At 44.3% G+C, this 17,554-nt stretch overlaps 1 protein-coding gene across 1 annotated transcript; it reads right to left on the bottom strand.

Annotated features, from left to right (window-relative positions):
• Positions 1-457: 457 nt before the first annotated feature.
• hoxb9a (homeobox B9a) lies at positions 458-17,136 on the bottom strand. The gene is made up of 2 exons (XM_047572642.1): positions 13,575-17,136; positions 458-3,899 (listed from the first exon to the last, which is right to left on the bottom strand). The coding sequence occupies exons 1-2, from the start codon at positions 14,185-14,187 to the stop codon at positions 3,664-3,666; spliced, it is 849 nt and encodes a 282-aa protein (XP_047428598.1). The 5' UTR covers positions 14,188-17,136; the 3' UTR covers positions 458-3,663.
• Between the last annotated feature and the right edge of the window lie 418 nt (positions 17,137-17,554).

Genomic DNA, 17,554 nt, shown 5'->3' with positions numbered 1-17,554 from the left:
TAATGAATGCACTCATCATCTGCGTGTGTGTGGTGGGGGGTGTTTATGGGTTTATGACAGTCTTTTAGTGTTGCAGCCAAACAGACGCCCCTCTCCTTTAAGCCCGGGTGTACAACTGAAGAGACACATATTTTAAACACATGCTGGCTCATCCGCTTCTTTAACTCTCGGCGTCTCCCCCGGTTCAGCCTCTGTCTCCGCTCTCGTTTCCCACAAAGTGGGAATCCAGTCGAGAGAAAACGAGAAGAAGGAGCAGAAGGCAGCGCTGCTCTCTCTCTCTCTCTCTCTCTCTCTCTCTCTCTCTCTCTCTCTCTCTCTCTCTCTCTCTCTCTCTCTGAACTTTCCCAACGCAGGAATAAAAGTGGTCGATCGTAAATATCCATAATGTACACCCCCATCTAGTCTACGGTTTAATTAGCAATCAGCAGGAGCAATGCAACGGAGTGAAGCGTGGTGGTACTGTAAAGTCTCTTCTTTAATAGGAATCCAGCATCAGCAGTGCCATCGCACAAAGAAACAAGAGACAACAACACAGATGAAAGAAGAAAACATACAAGGAGGGACTGGAACATTTCACATGGAGGAGAGGAACACAGTGACTAGAGGTTGCCTACTCGTTAATAGAGCCTCGCTGTGGCCACATGGCTTAGATTTGTCTCGTTAAAAAAAAAAAAAAAAAAAAAAAAGCAAAGGAACAATTGAGGCCATATTTTTCAGCAGCAAAATACCTCCAGAAGCTTTGTTTACCCAGCCAGGAGTGAATGGCACAAGAAGGGAGGAAGTCATAGTCGGGGCGGGAGGGCACACTCAATAATAGTTAAAAATAGAAATTATAATTTAAATGCAGAAGTGTTGTGTGTCAGTTTAATCAAATCTTTCCCCCCTACAGCCCGTCCCAATACATCAGCGAAGTCTAACTCGTTACTGTTCACCATTAAACAAAGACACACAGAGCTCATCGGACTGACATAAAACACATAATTCAGACAGTCGGCACAACAACATGGAAAAAAAATAAATCAGAATCTAAAGAACATGGCAAATAAAAAAAAAAAAAAAAAAACAAATAAAAAAGAGGAAAAAAATCGTCTATATTTTACAGTAAAGATACCATGTCCACGGAGGACAAAACAATATTTAGCATATTCAACTCATTCCAATAAGAAAGACTAGGTTACTCACTTTATATACAATAAATTAGAAATATTTCATATCAAGAAACTTCTACTTTTTTTTTTTTTTAATTATTATTGTTTTTTTCAATAAGCATTCCCCTTCGACAGATTTAACACACAAAGAGATAAACGACGAAATAACGCCTTTATTAAAAATGACGACTGACTTGAGGCATGCGCAAACCATGTAAACATTTGTACTCGTAATTAGAGGAGTTGACGATGCTGCTGCTTTATTGTGAAATTGTGGCGGGGCTTCTCTGTGTAAGACTTTGCGAAAGAGACAGGTCGTAAACCCGGTCGTTACTGCTGCAAAACTGGAATCTGTGCTTTCTTTCTTTCTTTCTTTCTTTCTTTCTTTCTTTCTTTCTTTCTTTCTTTCTTTCTTTCTTTCTTTCTTCCTTTTTCTTTCTTTCTTTTTTTTTAATTTATTTTCCAGTTTTGTTTATTTTAAATATTTGTCAGCGCTTGTCCGGTAGCACACATGGACACACAATAGCCAGTGTGTTGTTTACGATCCGTCCATAAAACTGCCACCGGACGCCATTTAAGTACCCCGACACTTCAAATAACGCCGCGGCGACAGGCCGGCCTCGCAACCCCTTCATGTTTTAACACACAGATCGATAAAAAAAAAAAAAAAAAAATCTGCATGAGCTGAAGTCTAACCAGATAATAATGATCCGAGCTATTAAATCTGCACGATATTGCTATAACCGCTGGAATAAATACTGTTACGCCGCCTCTGTTGAACCTCTAGGATTTGTATATTTAAAAGAAAATTCTAGAAATGTAAAAACTGTCAGTAAACATCTGATCGCATCAAGGGTCGTTCGCTCCTTCAGCCCAGGTTGCGTTTGGAAACCGCCGTTGCGCACGCTTTCTGTAGGCTATAGTTCCTGAAATGAGAGAGAGCCGTTTTGCATAGCAGATAATACACAATATATGCTAATGTATGTATAAAAATAGAGCTGATTTGTTTTTTTTTTAATGCGACGACAAGAACCACTGTGACCAAGGAGAAACTATAGTTTGCAGGAAGCAATTCTCTAATACATGCACTCACTATGTGCGCGCACTACACACTGAAACTACTATTTAAGTAAAAAGAAAGAAGAAGAAATTAGCAGCCGTGAACGTTTTTTTTATTTTATTTTATTTTATTTTGTTTATTGGACGGTCTAATTAAAAGTGGATATGTGGCCTCGAATAATTTTTAAAGAGTGGGGGCGCGAAAGCATGCAAAGACAGATTTGAGAAGAAGTGAGCAGAATTGTTGCGAAGAGTAGCGGCTAATGTTGTATAAATCTTGAAATATGGGTGCTTCAAACTTAATCTAACTGGTGGACTGATTTATGAGAAGAAGAAAAAAAATCAGATGCCTTTCTTTCAGATGAAACCCTGCTATGTCGGGTTTTATGTGGGCGCGGGGTTGACCATCCATAGCCGATGCGGACTGCGGCGCGTAAAGCATCCAAACATCAAGCTGAAGGCTCGAGATCCACCGCTATCGACAGCAGTCTAATCGGATCGCCGGCTGCTGAGTCGGGTTAACACCCCTGCCTCCGCATCACTTTCAACTTCTCTCCCCCCGCCCTTCCTCCTCCCTCTCCGGTATCTGTTCATTACTTAGGCCGACAACCAGGAAACAAACGGCGGCTGGCTGCTTGTATCAACGTCGACCATCAGGCGCTTTCTAATCAAATTCTGCCAGCAGAGAGAAACAAGAAGAAGGGGCGAAAAAAAGAGGAGAAGAAGCAAAATAAGGACGGATAGGATGTGTGTATGTGCACCCCATCTGTTCAGCTCGTCCTTATTAATGGCCATGTGAAATCCCGGTTTCAGCACCTCCGCGCGCCTCCGGTGTCAGAGACGAAACTAAAAGAACTAATAAAAGGAAGAACAGTGCGTGTCTGCCCACACCCCTCCTCCTTCACAGCATCGGCGTGCTGTTTGCTTCATTCCCTTTCATAATGTAGCCAAATATCAAAGCCTAATCAATAGTCTAATATAAAACCACGAGGACATAAAAGTAGCCGTCCAGTCCGCAGTTTTATATGCAGTCCGACTCAGTGAAAAGACAAGGAGCCCGGGAGGATTTGCAGATGCTCGTTCTCCATTAACGCAAACTCAAAAGTTCCAGTTTCCTTCCATTTGTCTCGATATCAGACGTTCGTGAGACTTGCGCTTTAACGATGTCCTCAGCGCCTGTTAGGGATCAGTAAAGCGATCGATCAGTTGTATAGATCGGCGTGATTTGACCGAAGCTCACGTGTCAGTGCCTCAAGGCTAAAACTAATTGGAAACCGCGGGCGCGAGCTGTATATATATATTATTTCCCCGTTCTTGGGAAGGCAATTTTGTGTTCTATTTCTAAGAGAGAACGGGGCTTCGTGTTGGATAGGTGATGCGAGCGTGTGTCTGGGTGCGCGCGCGCGCGTTTGTGTGTGTGTGTTTCTTTGTTTGCGCTCGCGCGAGAGAGTCCCCTCTAGTCCTTGGGTTGGTCCTTGCTCTGTTTCTTCATTTTCATCCTCCGGTTCTGGAACCAGATCTTCACCTGCCGCTCCGTCAGGTTAAGCGCGCGCGCCACCTCGTGCCGCCGGTCCCGCGTAAGGTACATGTTGAACAGGAACTCCTTCTCCAGCTCCAGCGTCTGGTATTTAGTGTACGGGCACCTCTTCTTCCTGGAGGAGCGTGCGTGCAGCCAGTTGGCCGAGGGGTCATCTAGAGGAAGACAAGGGAGGGGAAGGGACAACAAAAGAAAGAGAGGCAATTAAAAATATAATAAACACTAGTGCACACACTCTCTCTGACTATATTTTTTTGTGTGTGTTTAGGACGCCTAGAGACAACCCGGAGCGACATCTCGCCGCGCGTAAAGTTGTAGAACCGTGCGCGTAAAATCTTTGCTCGGGAACACCTGACTCTGCAATTGACACTTCAGTGCGTAAACTGGGTTTATGGTGTCAACAGGGGCGCAATTCGGACACAAATTGATCCGTGGTCGTTTTATTTGACATCACGTGGAAGACAGACGGCGTGAAGCCCGCAGCCTGCGTGAGGCAAAATATGACAGGACAAAATCAAGAAAACTATTCTGAGGCGCGTCACTTTTTTTTTTTTTTTTTTTTTTTTTTTTTTATGTTTTTACCTTTATCTTTGTAAACCAACTCGTTGTTCAACCCTTAAAACACATCAACTAAATCGTTAATGCCTAAATAGTCCAACAAAATGCAAAATGTAAAGATTTTGAGATTTACGGTCGGTAGTTCATTAATTTATATTGTTAGCAGGTTTCTGTGTGAAGGTGACCTTCAGCCTCGGTGGCAAAAGCTGAATATCGATGCTCTAATTAAGAAAACCGTTTTTTAGGAAAATTAAACACAAATACAAATAACTATATAACTATAATAATAATGTAACACAAATAACACAAATAAACCATGAGAGGCGGCATGGTGTGGCTACGTCCATCTTAATCACATTTTGTAACCAAAAACCAGGGGCAGATCATTCGCCCGATGACAGCGAACGCACACACACGCAAATGCACAACATAACACACGCTCAACGGGAAAATGTTTTACAGGCCTAATACCGCCAGTTTTGTTTGTGCGAGGATGATGATCACATTGCGGCCGTCACTGCGTCACGTCTGATGTAAAGACTGCTCCTAAATTAATAAGCGGGGGAAAATTTACGGCCCTGGTGGGATTAGAGGAAGGAATATTTCTTGTGTTCATCCTTCGCCTTTCATCGAGCGTACAATCGAGCGCTGCAGTATGATCTCCGTGCGTTTCATTTAATATATTGCACTGGACCCGTCTGAATACAGCAGCAGAACAATTATCTTATAACTAAATTAGACGGAGAAGACGGAATAAAGAGCTGTTTTTTTCCCCTCAACTTTGCGCAAGTTAATATCGGTGGAAATCAATGTGTCGCAGGACTTTAGATATTTATGTTCACCAACTGAACAGCCACAGAAGCATGGAAAGAAAAATGTCACACAAATCTTTTTTTTTCTTTTCTTTTTTTTTTTTCATTGTGGAAACCCGTGTCTGAAATAGAAAATAACAACGTTGGAATGCACAAATATAAGAGCCCTGGAATTTGAGATTCCTGTTTTCAATGGAGACAAACATTTGAATTACTGTCCTGACTTATTTTTCTTCTTCTTCTTCTTCTTCTTCTCCTCCTCACTCTCTCTTTTCCCTTGCCTTGTTGTCTCCCTTGTTTGCAAGGCCACCCTGACTCCTACACCCCCCCAATTCCCACCACCCCGCCCCTCTTTATAGCTTTCAGACCGATGCAATTAGCAGAATCTTCCTTGTTTGGGACGCATGGGTTTGGTTTAGAGCTGAAAGCTGCTCTTCCCCTCTGCAGAGAACTGAGGCATCTCAGCTATGAGACTGCTTGCTGAGATTCTCACGGAAACGAGGCTTTTTACATGAGAATTTCCCAAAAGAAAATGAAGCAGGAGACTCTTTGTCGATTTTGACTCTAGTACTGATACTTGCAGGTATTTGCAATTTACCAGCTCTCAAACACAATACATTAAAAAGGAAAAATAAATAAAATTAACTAAGAGCAAGCACCCACTGGAAGCTGAATTGACATGTCTAGTATTAAGAGACAAAGACAAAAAAAAAACAGTGCGGTTTAAAACCTATTAAGAGCCATCTACAATCATGAATAGCATGCAAAAGCAGCGAATGAGAGGATTCTCAGATCATTCCTATTTAAAGGAAGCATCTTTTAAGGGAATAATCTATATTTCACCGTTGCAATTCATCAGTGACACCATCACAGCCAGCACTACAATTCCAAGTCTGGTGCACAACCCAAATGTGACTCCAAGAGGGGATTGCAATGTGGATTTATCGGTTAAAGAAAAAGAAAAAAAAATTCTAAAGCCATCTGAAGGAGCTGGAAGTCAGACTAAATTAAACACAGCACACATGCCTAACCATCAGATGGAGTTTTGGAACATAACCTTCGTCTAAATCAGGCCGGGCACCATTAGGGCCAAAAAGCATCACATTGCTGTAGTGACCCTGCAGAATGAGAGATTTATCCTTGGTCTGCTGGGCAAATGGGTTAGGAAGGGGATTTTCTGTTCATATGTAAAATGCGGCCTCAGTCTGAAACGTCAGAAGGGATGATCTTATCACTCACAAGTCATGGGGGCTAAAGGCAGCACTTCACCTTCTTATGACGCCAAGCAGGGTGAATTAGAATCTGTGTGCGTGTGTGTGAGGAGTCAGTCTTTTTTTTTTTTTTTCCGACTGATGTTGGGTGGAGGCTTCATCTGTTTTCAATTTCGCTGGTAATATTTTACTACGTGACAATCAAACTTGCAACAAATGCAGATGACATCCATAGCAATGTTTTCTTCTCTTTTTTTTCCCCCACACTGGCAAACAAAACCGGTTTTGCGTGAAACTAGCAGCTTCAGTTCGGTCGACATAGCTGTGTTTAAGTAAGTTCCATATTTATGTGGAGCAAAAAATTGCCTTTGGGTTTGTCAAAAGTTTGAAATATACCATATATTTCAGCTTGCGTGACTTATTTTGGACTAAAAAAGACACTTTGTTGGTGAAGTTATACTTGAGGGAATTGTCATTATTATCATTGTCGTAGTGCCACCTAGTGGCAACAGGAAGGCGCGTTATTGTAACGATCTCTGGCTAGCATGTTAACCAGATACACCTCTAATTTTGCCACGAAACTCGTAACATCTTGAGGATGCTGCGTCGTGTTGCTTTATTTTCTCTTGACACTGTTGCTGTGGTGACATGGTGCCTATAAGCCATTGAATGCCGTTTTTTGTCTTAATGTTTTATTTTTTGAGGGACTAGGAAAGCTCAGAAATGTACAAGACTTGCACATGCACAAAAAAGTAGTTCAGTTCATATCATTCTTCAAAAAGTTTAACAATGAGGCAGCGGTTGAATGAAGAATGCAGCTACTTCCCTCCCTTGGATAAAGCAGACCAAATCAAAGTTTATTATGTAATTAATATTATTATTAGTTTTACTGGTATTTGTTGAGATGCTTCAGCAAAGAATGAAAAACCTGTTTCTGAGAATCTTTTTGACGTCAAACTTGAACTTGACCTATTCCTCATCAAAGGGTCGGATTCCCTAATGTCAATCTTCCGTCCTTAGGGTTAGATTCACTTATTAGAAGTTACACGTGAGTCCGAAGCCGAGGGTCGACTACAAAGGAAGCTGTCTAACGGACCGTGGCCCATATCTGATTTGTCACTACATTATAATCGGCTGATCAATGACTTGTTTGTTCCTCCTTCTTGAACCGCCACCAAACCCTCTCCCGGATTCCACGTGCAGTAATTACCAGACATGCTTTCATTTTTCAGCATCAGAGAGCTCCGCACAGAGCACAGAAGCCCCATTTGAAATAATGAAATACAATAAATAAGGACATAAGCCAATTTCGGCTTCAAAATCTTATGAGTTTGCTGCTTGAAATGCACAAAAAAACAAGAAGACTCTGTGGACTCTGTGGATTCGGTCACATGAATGTGACTAAGCTCATGATCAAAGCCTCACCCACTCACATGTGGCCAACATTTGTACAAATTTGTAGTAACGGGCCTACGCAGAGGGCCACGGCTTTCAGCATTTTGTTTCTTTCTTTTATTTTAATGTGAAAACTTGATGAGGCCGGTTGACTGGAATTCTTTCACAAGCAGTTCCACACAGCTTGCTGACGTAACACCAGTCGATTACACCCATGAGACTTTGGCTTCGGGATAAGATTGCGAGGCCAAGATGGCTGCCACTGATGATGAGCGCTGTATCACATGGCCCCCGTGCCTGTGAATCTGACAGACCCCTCCCCGTCCCTCTTCCCGTGTTCTTCTCACCAGCCGCCTTATAGTTAGCGGCCATCATCAGTAAATACGTCCTTAATACCCTCTGGAATCAATTTCCTCCAACATGGTCAGCGTGTAGGGGATCGATTTCATCTCAGAGCAAAATAATGCTTGGCAAAGAGGAGAGGAGCGGGCGGGGTGGAGGTGGAGGGGCGCAGCGCTTTTGTCACGCGGTAAAGTGGGTGCTTTGCATTCCCTGTGTATAATCACCTCCAGGGCCATCCATTATCCTCTGAGCCATGCCGAGCCCGTGGCTGTCACCCGGGATGACAAACCGGTCGAGGGGTTGGGGCGGGGCGAGGCGGGGTGGGGGTGTTGCGGTGATGCTGTTGGTGGGACTCTTTTGCAAGTAAGAGGACTGATAGGATAATGATAGAGAAATGTAAAGAATATGAGCGGGAGAGAGTTTTAGCCTATAGTTCCTCTATCTGGAGGAGCAACGTGTAGCTTGCACGTGGATGGAAGTGCCCTTAGCCCTGCAGGATACTTTCTTTAGGTGCATGTGTGTGTCCATGTTGATAAATGCATGGAAAGAGTGACTGAAATGGCTACAAGACTAATATAGCGTCCCGTCTCTCTCCCCCTCCCTTTGCAATTTCACCCTAATAGTTCCAGAAATTGACCTCTCATATATCCCAGAGGCACGTTATTACAGTTCCCGAAGTCATATTTTATCTGCTGCCTTCATCCCAATACCCCACCACCGCCGCCACCACCACCCCGACCCCTTCCCCCGTCCGCCCCAGCCTTTACAATCTCCCCCATCTCGCCCCAACCACCACGAGCAACACGCCAATTAATGGGGTTGTTCACCCGGCGTTATAACTTAACAAACTTCAGGGGTAATAACTTTTCATGCTCTGCCCGGCAGCAGCAGCACAAAGACTGAAGTGTAATCTTGTAGTTTATTCTGGATGGCTGCCCAGCACCAGTGACACAAAGAGAAATCTGTAGCTGGATGCCGGCCTTAACTGCACGCGATGTTTAGAAAGGTGGGATTCCCTGGGACGTTATTCACAAGGCGACCATTTTGAAAACACGGGGAGGAATACTCCGTCTGGTTCTGTCCTACGTCATGCAGACCGCCTACTGGAATGCCAGAACCGCAAATTATTCAACATTGATGGGAGAAAACAAAGACTGCCCTCGGTTTCTTTTTAGAGCTGTTGCTCTGTCGCTGCTCGGATTCCTTTTGCTTTCGTCTTATATCTCACAACTTCTGAGCTTTATAAATGACTCGAACCCCCCCTCATTTATACACTATACTCCTCTTCTGTAGACCACTCTCAGATGTCTTCAGCCATTTCTTCTTTTAGCCATCACCATGTCTTTTGGACCAAGTCCCCGCCACTCAAGGATGCTCTGCCCCCAATTAACACTTCCATATTTGACCTGATCAATCTTGCTTGATTGAGAGAGACCGCCTGTTAATGAAGCACCCAGGCTTTTAATGGTTGCCGTAATTAAACCTCCACTTGAAGCGCCTACACTTGACCCAAGCCTTACCCTTTACAGTACTCTCATTTGGTCACTTTGACACTAAAGCATTGCGGATTTTGCTCAGGAATATTACCCTGTCTGCCTGCGCATGTGAGGTACCAACTTTTAACTGGAATTGTTAGAAAGGGGGAGATATCATTTGCTTTCCAAAGTTTCCGCACCGTCAAAACATTGCTGTGATGTTTAGCCCACGATCTGCTAATAAAGCAAACCTCTCAGAGGAATCCGGCCACCGTTGAACACTACATTGTGGGCCTGAGGCCAGCTTGGTGTGAAGTGAAAAAGCGAATATTAAGTTGAGACAACTTAAAACCCAGTGTGCCTGTATATGAGCATGGCGACAATAATGCAGCTTAGATTTAGAGAACCAAATGACTCGTGTTTTGTTCTCGGATGGTTTTTAAATTGCCATGCATTAGATTTACTGATATCAGTCTCATCCACTTTTCACTTTTTAGTCTGAGCAGAAACTCTATGAAATGTAACAGACACAGAAAGCTTCTTTGTGTTCGGCCAAAGTCAAATCTTGTTCGTGTCTAGAGCATAGGTCTTCAACAGGGGGTCCACAACCCCTAGGGGGTCCACGGAGGTACTGCAGGGGGGTCGCAAAATCTTTGGTTGCTTAGACAAAGACAAAAATCATATATAGCATTAGGCCAAGTTTAATATAGAACACATATAGTAGGTAGGGGGTCCCTACTTAATCTCTCAATCAGTTTTGGGGTCCTTGGCCTGAAAAACATTGAAGACCCCTGGTCTACAGCACACCCAAAAGAGGCAGAAAGAAATGTAGACGGGATACAGCACATTACGCTACCGAGCTTTAGGTTTATTTTGGCCTCAGCCGGGCTAGCAGCCACCTGTTCCACGGCTTTGAGCTGAGCTAGCCGGCTGCTCGACTTCACTTGAAAACGATGCCAGCCTTCTCGCCTTACTCTCGTCAAAAAAAAAAAACAAATAAACGCACTTCTTAAACTGTTCGGCTATTCGTTAACCTCACGCCGGGAAAGAAGGCCGGGCGGCTGCGAGGGCAAGCTGATCTAAGCACTTTTATTTTAAGAGACAACATTACAAGTAATGCTGTATGTTTTCCATCACCGCAACATGGCTTTTCCCAGCGCCATTGTACAATGTGCAATTCCAACCAAATCCCCAAGAAACCAATGACGGCTACAAAACTGACACTGGACCTGCATGCACTGAAGTAATGATAGTTGTTTTTAACCTGCACAGAGAAATCCATGTAGATCTGTGGCCCTACACTGTTCAAAATGGCCGCCTTGTGAACAATAGAAACAGCCTTCACTTGCTGGTTGGTGTCTCCAGCTACCTGCCACTGCTGCTGTACACACATGTCAGTGGGGGAAAAAAACAAACTGCGAGAAAAGAACTGCTGACCCTTGTCATTTTGAGACCACTCTCAGGTTTTCCCATTTGAACAGACGAGACTTCAGACCAAGTCAGACTGGGACACACAGTGTTAGTGGTAGAAAGTCCAATAATTCAGGCTGGAGGCTGCAGGGCTCCATCCAGCCCTTAACCAGCACACTGCTCTGATGGATAGCACACTCAGATGCTGTAATAAGGTGGCTGAGCGTTTGTGCGCGCGCCTGCGAGGGAGTGTGTGCTTGTAATTTTATTTCTTCTTCTGTAAAGGCCAGTTCGGAGGTGGAAGCCCTTCGCATTCTCGCATGCGCACAGGCCCACACATCAGACGAATGGATCAGACGGCTCTGGCACATATTAGATTTATCAGGCGGGATTAGGGGAGGGAAACAGAGCCCATTCACATCCAGGCTCGGTTAAAAAACACAATAAATCATTTTTAAAAAATCAAATGGATATCTCTCCGGGGAGTGCTTTTCGGTCCCACCCAAAATAAGTCAAGAAGCTTTGGAAAAGAACGTCGAGCAGAGCCAAGTCCGCCAGTCCACGGTAGATGAAATGTTGTTGTTAATGCGAGTGATGATAGAAAAACAGAACAAACCCGTGTTGTACTGGCCAAACCCCAGACGGCTTTACATCAAGATGATTGCGATTTGTGACAGGTAAAAATATTATTATTATTACAGGGTGAGAAGATGAATAAAACAGCGATCCGCGTGCGACTTGGCTGACTACGGGGTATAATGGCATCATTAGAGCCGAAGGATTCTGGTGCAAAAAAGAAATAATTTCAATCAATATAATATCCACACAGCCTTGTTTGTTAGTTTTGGAACAGCTAAATCAAATAAAACAGATATTTTAAGGTTTCACTAAGAAGATGGAAAAAAACACAGATTAAAAGCTTTGTTATCCAGAGTTCCAGATGTAATCAAAAGAATAGATGATTTATGTGTGTTAAAAAGGAAAAAAAAAAAGACCATGCAGTGCTCCCCTATCTTCTCCAGCTGCAGAGGCAAGCAGGGGGAGGTGGGGTGTACACGGCCCCATATGTAGAGTTATATGTGCCTTAAGGATCCAGAGTCCCCTCGTCCTGACTGCCCCCCTTAGATTCGAGTCCCGCACAGCGAAGTAAATCCACGCTCAGAGCCTGAGTAATGGGACCTCGGCTCTGTTCTAAACTAATCTGCCCTGCGTCTCCAAGCTGCCCCGATCACGGCGGATTATTATTATTATTATTATTATTATTATTATTTTAACTTTAAGAGAAGATGGCAAACAGAAGATCTATTCAGAGGGTTTAGAAAACAATACGCTTGTTTATTCTTCTTATTAAGGCCACGGCTCGTCCCCTTGAGACCTTTTGAAAAAAAAATTACGCGCACTTGTTTCCATGTGTACACAATGTGAAATGAGGGGAAGAACTGCAGGACCGATTCGAAAGCATAGCAGAAAACAGAGACGCTCTGTGTGTCTGCCCACCCAGCGTCTGGACGGGTTTCCCTGGCCCGTAAAAACCCAAACCAAACCGACCGGTCCGTCGAGCTCGCTTCCCCGCACACTAATGTTTTAGTGAGTAAAATATAAGGAGCAGAAGGCCTTCACAAAAAAAGAAAAAAAAAATAGTAGTGCGGACGAGAGAGGCTGTGACACTTTAGACTGCACATTTTGTTATAAAGTGTTTGACACGAGGAGCCTTAATATTCCACGGAGCACAATCGTAATTGTGCGTAACGGATATAAAGACACGATCTACAATCTACCAGCAGGGGAAAAAAAAGAAAAAGAACAGCCAAAGCACCTACCACGGTCCTTTTTCAAACAGGACCGAAGTGCGCATGCCCTGACGACCTAGAGGTTTCCCAAACTAAGCACCTTCTCGGGGTGATGGATTTGATGGTGAACGAGAAAAGTGGAAAATGTGACTGTTTATTTCGGTCTCTTGACTTTGAACTGTTTCGGTGATTTAAATAAAGCTTCATACCGAGTTACTTTTCAGAAGCACTCCAACCGCTATGTTTCCACACGTATGTAATGAACGAAGGAGCTTTTAAATTATGCACGTTAAATCTATACAGCTGATTTTTTTCCCCCTGGTAATTGAAACTAACCATTTTAAGTACAGCTAGACTGTTTGCTTTTAGATTCTCTTACATGGAAACAATAACTGTGCTGCCTCATTTAAAAAGAAATAAAATATATTTTCTTTCTTAGTTTGGATCAAGACTGTGTGAGGCATTGATCACAATGTGTGATTTTTAATAAAACATCTTTTATTACTGGTTTTAATTGGGCCATAAGTTAGTCGTGTTATTCTGTGGCTCCCTTTCTAGGTTATTTTAAATGTAAATCATATTCACTGGTCTCGGTTTAAGGAAATATTTATCTTTTACTGTGCATGCCTCCTGCAAGTCTTCCGTTAGTACAGGAGCCGGCTGCTAACACATGGATGAGATGAGCTAAATATCACAGTGGAGAGCTGAAGGTGGGGGCAATTTCGCTCTCCGGCTCTTTGTTCTTGTTTTATGGCGGCATTAAAAGCATTTACAATCTCCCTCTCTGCGCTCCCTCTCTCCCTCTCCCGCGCACTATTTCCTGCTTTAATAACTTACTTTGATCCAGGCCGTCTTTGTCCTCACTCCCTTCACAAATATCCTTATTTTCTTCGAACCCTGCTCCGGGGATGGCTGCCGGATGGTGGCTCAGCTCTCGCGCCGCCGTGGACGTCGGCTCCAAGATGTACGTGGTGGTCTCGTGCTGGTGCTGCACGCCGAGCTTGGCCGGGATCTCCGCGCCGAGATGGCCGAGCTGAGGCTCCAGCTTGACCTGCCCCGCTTGGCCCTGCCCCGGGAGGGACTCCGAGCCGCGCGGCGCGCAGTCGAGCCACGAGCGTATGCACCGTGTGTCCGCGGCGGGCATGTGCTGGGCTGGGATGTAAGGGTGGTAGACCGCGGGGAGGCCGGTGGCCCCGTGGTGCGGACTGAACGGGCTCCAGGAGGACGAGAAGACCGGGGGCTTCGGCTGGAAGCTGCAGGATGGATACGTGTCTGGATGGGGATGCTCTGCGTGCGCGGCGCCGCCGGGCTGCCGTCCGCCCGCTGCCACAGCAGAGGTCGAGCCGGAGTACTGGACGCTGGGAAAGCGGGTCGGGGCTGAGAGTTCATCGCTCTCGTGACTTATGATGGAGTCCACGTAATAGTTGCTCAAAGTCCCAGAAATGGACATTGTCGGACATTATCTGCGAAGCGCCGCGAGTTCACTAAACGGAGAACAAGAGAAGAGACATTACGAGATTTTCCTCTCTTTCACTCTCTCTCTTTTTCTTCTTCTCTTCTGTCCTTTGCTCCCCCTCCCTCCCTCTCTCTCTCTCTCTCTCGCGCGCTCTCGCCCTCTCTCTCTCTTTCTCTCTCTCTCTCCCTCTCTCTCTTCCTCCCCTTTAGCCCCCTTCCTCCAAAAGAACTTGCTCACTATAGCGAAACAAAGTGCTACAGCCTCGCCCGGTGCGCGGGGGTTTGTCGGGTCTGTGCGAGAGGCGCAAACAGATTGGCCGGACTTTTTTCTTCGAGCCTGATAAAGCGTCACAGGAGCGTAAATCAATCCTGAACGCGGGCCTCTCTCTCTCTCTCTCCCTCTCCCTCTCTCCCTCCGTTTCCCTCCCTCTCTTTCCCTCTCTCCTCTGTTCCTCTCCAAACTAATAGATTGGCCCCTTCTAAATAAATTGTCTTGTTTATATGCAATATGCAAAATGAACACCTCGTCCGTATATCTAGCCTGTGTATCTATGATCCTTGTCAAGTTAGACTTGTATAAAAAAACATTTAAATTATGCTCCCGGTGCACAGTGTGGGAAATGCAAAACAGAGACAATAGCTGACAAATAAGTGGCGCCATTATTTCATCGTGTGCGTTTTTCACCCCTCCAATCAAAATAGTTTGAAAATAAAAGCGTGCAAAAAAAAAAAAAAAAAATGTAATGTAATGTATCACCAGGAGAACATCCACTCTGGTTGAATTGTGCCCAAGTAATCACTTAAATCAATCAGGGCGCGTGTATTTAAAACTCCATTAGTATAAGCACCAGTAGTCCTACACTTATGGCGGAGATGTTTTCTGTTTAAGAGTAGATAGATGGTAAAATTCACACCTAGATATCTTTAATTATTTACCCGTTCTCCGGATCTGCTCGGAAGGGGCTTCTCTGAGCTGTAGGGCCGCTTGACACCGCGTTTATTGGCAGATTAACAGTCATTTTTGTTAACGAGCTCCATTAAATCGGGTCCTGTGTGGTTATGCCGTCTTTACAGCGCAAAGTGCTTCAACTACTTTTTTTGGGGGTCCGTTTAATACCATAATAAAATCCTACATCAGGGCGGCTGCTTTGGTTTTATAGGGCTGATATATGGCCTGTGGTGGTGCGGACCGTAAACGCCGCTGAGGCTGTTGCTGCCTTCCTCTCGATCGGGTAAAGTGCGCTTCTCACTCAGCGGTCAGGCTGCCACGAGTAAACACAACTCGGACCGGAGCTGGCGGAGGTTACCGGGGACCGGGGCCGGATGTCAGCGGCAGCTTTGAGCCCGTGACGGAATACTGAGGGCAGCTGGCCCTGCTGCTGCTCTCTGCTGGAACCGGAGGTGTCCACTATTCAGAAATGTTTGAGGGGTAGAGAGAGAAAAAAAAGAAGAAGAAAAAGAAAAATCAGTCCGTTATTGAGGAGGCTGGTGAGCAGCAGCAGAGTGGACTGCTCTGGAGTCCAGACATTTGACTTCCAGCTGACCCTTAATCAAAGTCACCGGGATTGTAAGTCTTTACATTTCTTCATAACTATCACAGACGTGGTCTTGGACTCGCTCGGAGATGGCAAGCCGCTAGTCAAAGGCTATAAATCCGACCTGTGCGTCGCATATGCAGCTAACATCGTAATTTACGACGATTAAATATGAACTACGCTTTGCTTATGGGGGTTAAGGGGGTTATTTACGAGGACGGAGGTAGGCTGCAGCGCAACAGATCTGCTGGAGAGAAATGATGACTTGGACCGAGGACTGACTGAGCGGCTAGTGTGCGTTCGTTTCAGGAACAGCAACAAAAACCCCAAACCGAGAGACCATTAAACATCAGTCGTGACTCGGGCGCCCAGCTTTGGCCTTTGAGCTTGAATTCACTGCATTCCACTGTCCTTCCGTCTGAAAGGACCTATTTCAAGCTACTCCGGAGAGAGCTTCCTTTGGATAACAGCGAGCCAGTAAGGACCAGACTGGAGACTATACGCTTGTTGGAGGTTGCTAACACCATAATGTTTTGCTTAAAGTTTCAATCGGAAACGTTAGTCGCGGGCCAAGCTGGCTTCACGCACTATTCCTGCGTGTTGTGATTTATTGTATAGCGTCAGTTTAGTGAAACAGCTACAAGAGGTTCCACTTAGACGGCTTTTCTTGCGCGCTGCATGCCAAATGAAATTGTTCAACCCTATTCTTTAATCTCTCGCTCCTAAACGTGCTGTTTGCGCAGCGTTTCTGTCATGGTTAGAACAGAACCCTACTTTGTTTTGCAGTCATAGATGCTCGGGATATTTTGCAGTCAAAATGGCCTCTCCTCAGACCGCAGGCTGTGGGAATTTTAATTTTCTAAAGGGCCTCCGCCCTTCAGCCTGGGCTGACAACCAGACAGCGTGTTAATTGAAGACACTGGTGCTGAAAAAGCTTGAAGACATTATCTGCAAACCACCTTCATTTTCTACACGTTGCCTCGGTGTTATGACATAACAGATTTTGGGGACAAATAACCTCCCTAATCACATAATCACAGATGGGCGCTCCTAAAGAACTGGTTACATCATATTAGGGTTAGGGGTTTATACGAGTCACATATCCAAACGCTTTCTTCCATTATCATTAAACTGCAGTCATTTTTATCAGTCACCTAATGTGTGGCAAAGAAATATACAATTATTACGGGGGCGTTGTCTTGTCCGGTCAAGTGTTTTTTTATATTTATTCAGACTGTTGTGTTTTTTTGAAACAATTTGAAAATTCCCTCAGAAAAAAGTTCTCGTAGTTTTATTATTGTTTGTTTTCAGGAAAATGTAAATGCTACTAAACCAATCGACGAATTGCATTTAAGGTTTACTACCAATAAATGTATTTACAGTACAATAAACTCCATTTACTGTACAGTTTTTTTTTTTGTTTTTTTTTTTTCTGGCACTGGGTTTTATAGAGATCCCTCAAAAGAAGTCAATAAAATCCGCTGAGTCGTTAAAAACAAGACTTTCAGAAATCATGTGAACTCGCTGTAAAACGTGCTTACACCCCAGGATTGCATTTATATATATATATATATACATATATATATATTCTTTTTTTTTCTTTTTTTTTTACGCCACAGATTTTTAAATTACCGAGGCAACTCTGTCAAAAGAGGCCGCGATCTTCTCCGCTGATATGAAATACCGAGGTGAATTCCAGACGTTAATTTTCTTTTTCCTGGAGTGAAAGCCTTCATTTATACCAACGGAGATGGATTTAGAAAGTGTAAATTTAGACCGCGTTTCCAATTACTCCTTCCACATTCATTTAAAAACAAAAAGAGAAAT

Source organism: Mugil cephalus, chromosome 20, assembly GCF_022458985.1.
Source record: "Mugil cephalus isolate CIBA_MC_2020 chromosome 20, CIBA_Mcephalus_1.1, whole genome shotgun sequence".
In the NCBI taxonomy this organism is placed as follows: Eukaryota; Metazoa; Chordata; class Actinopteri; order Mugiliformes; family Mugilidae; genus Mugil; species Mugil cephalus.
This window is presented reverse-complemented; position numbering and strand designations above follow the sequence as displayed.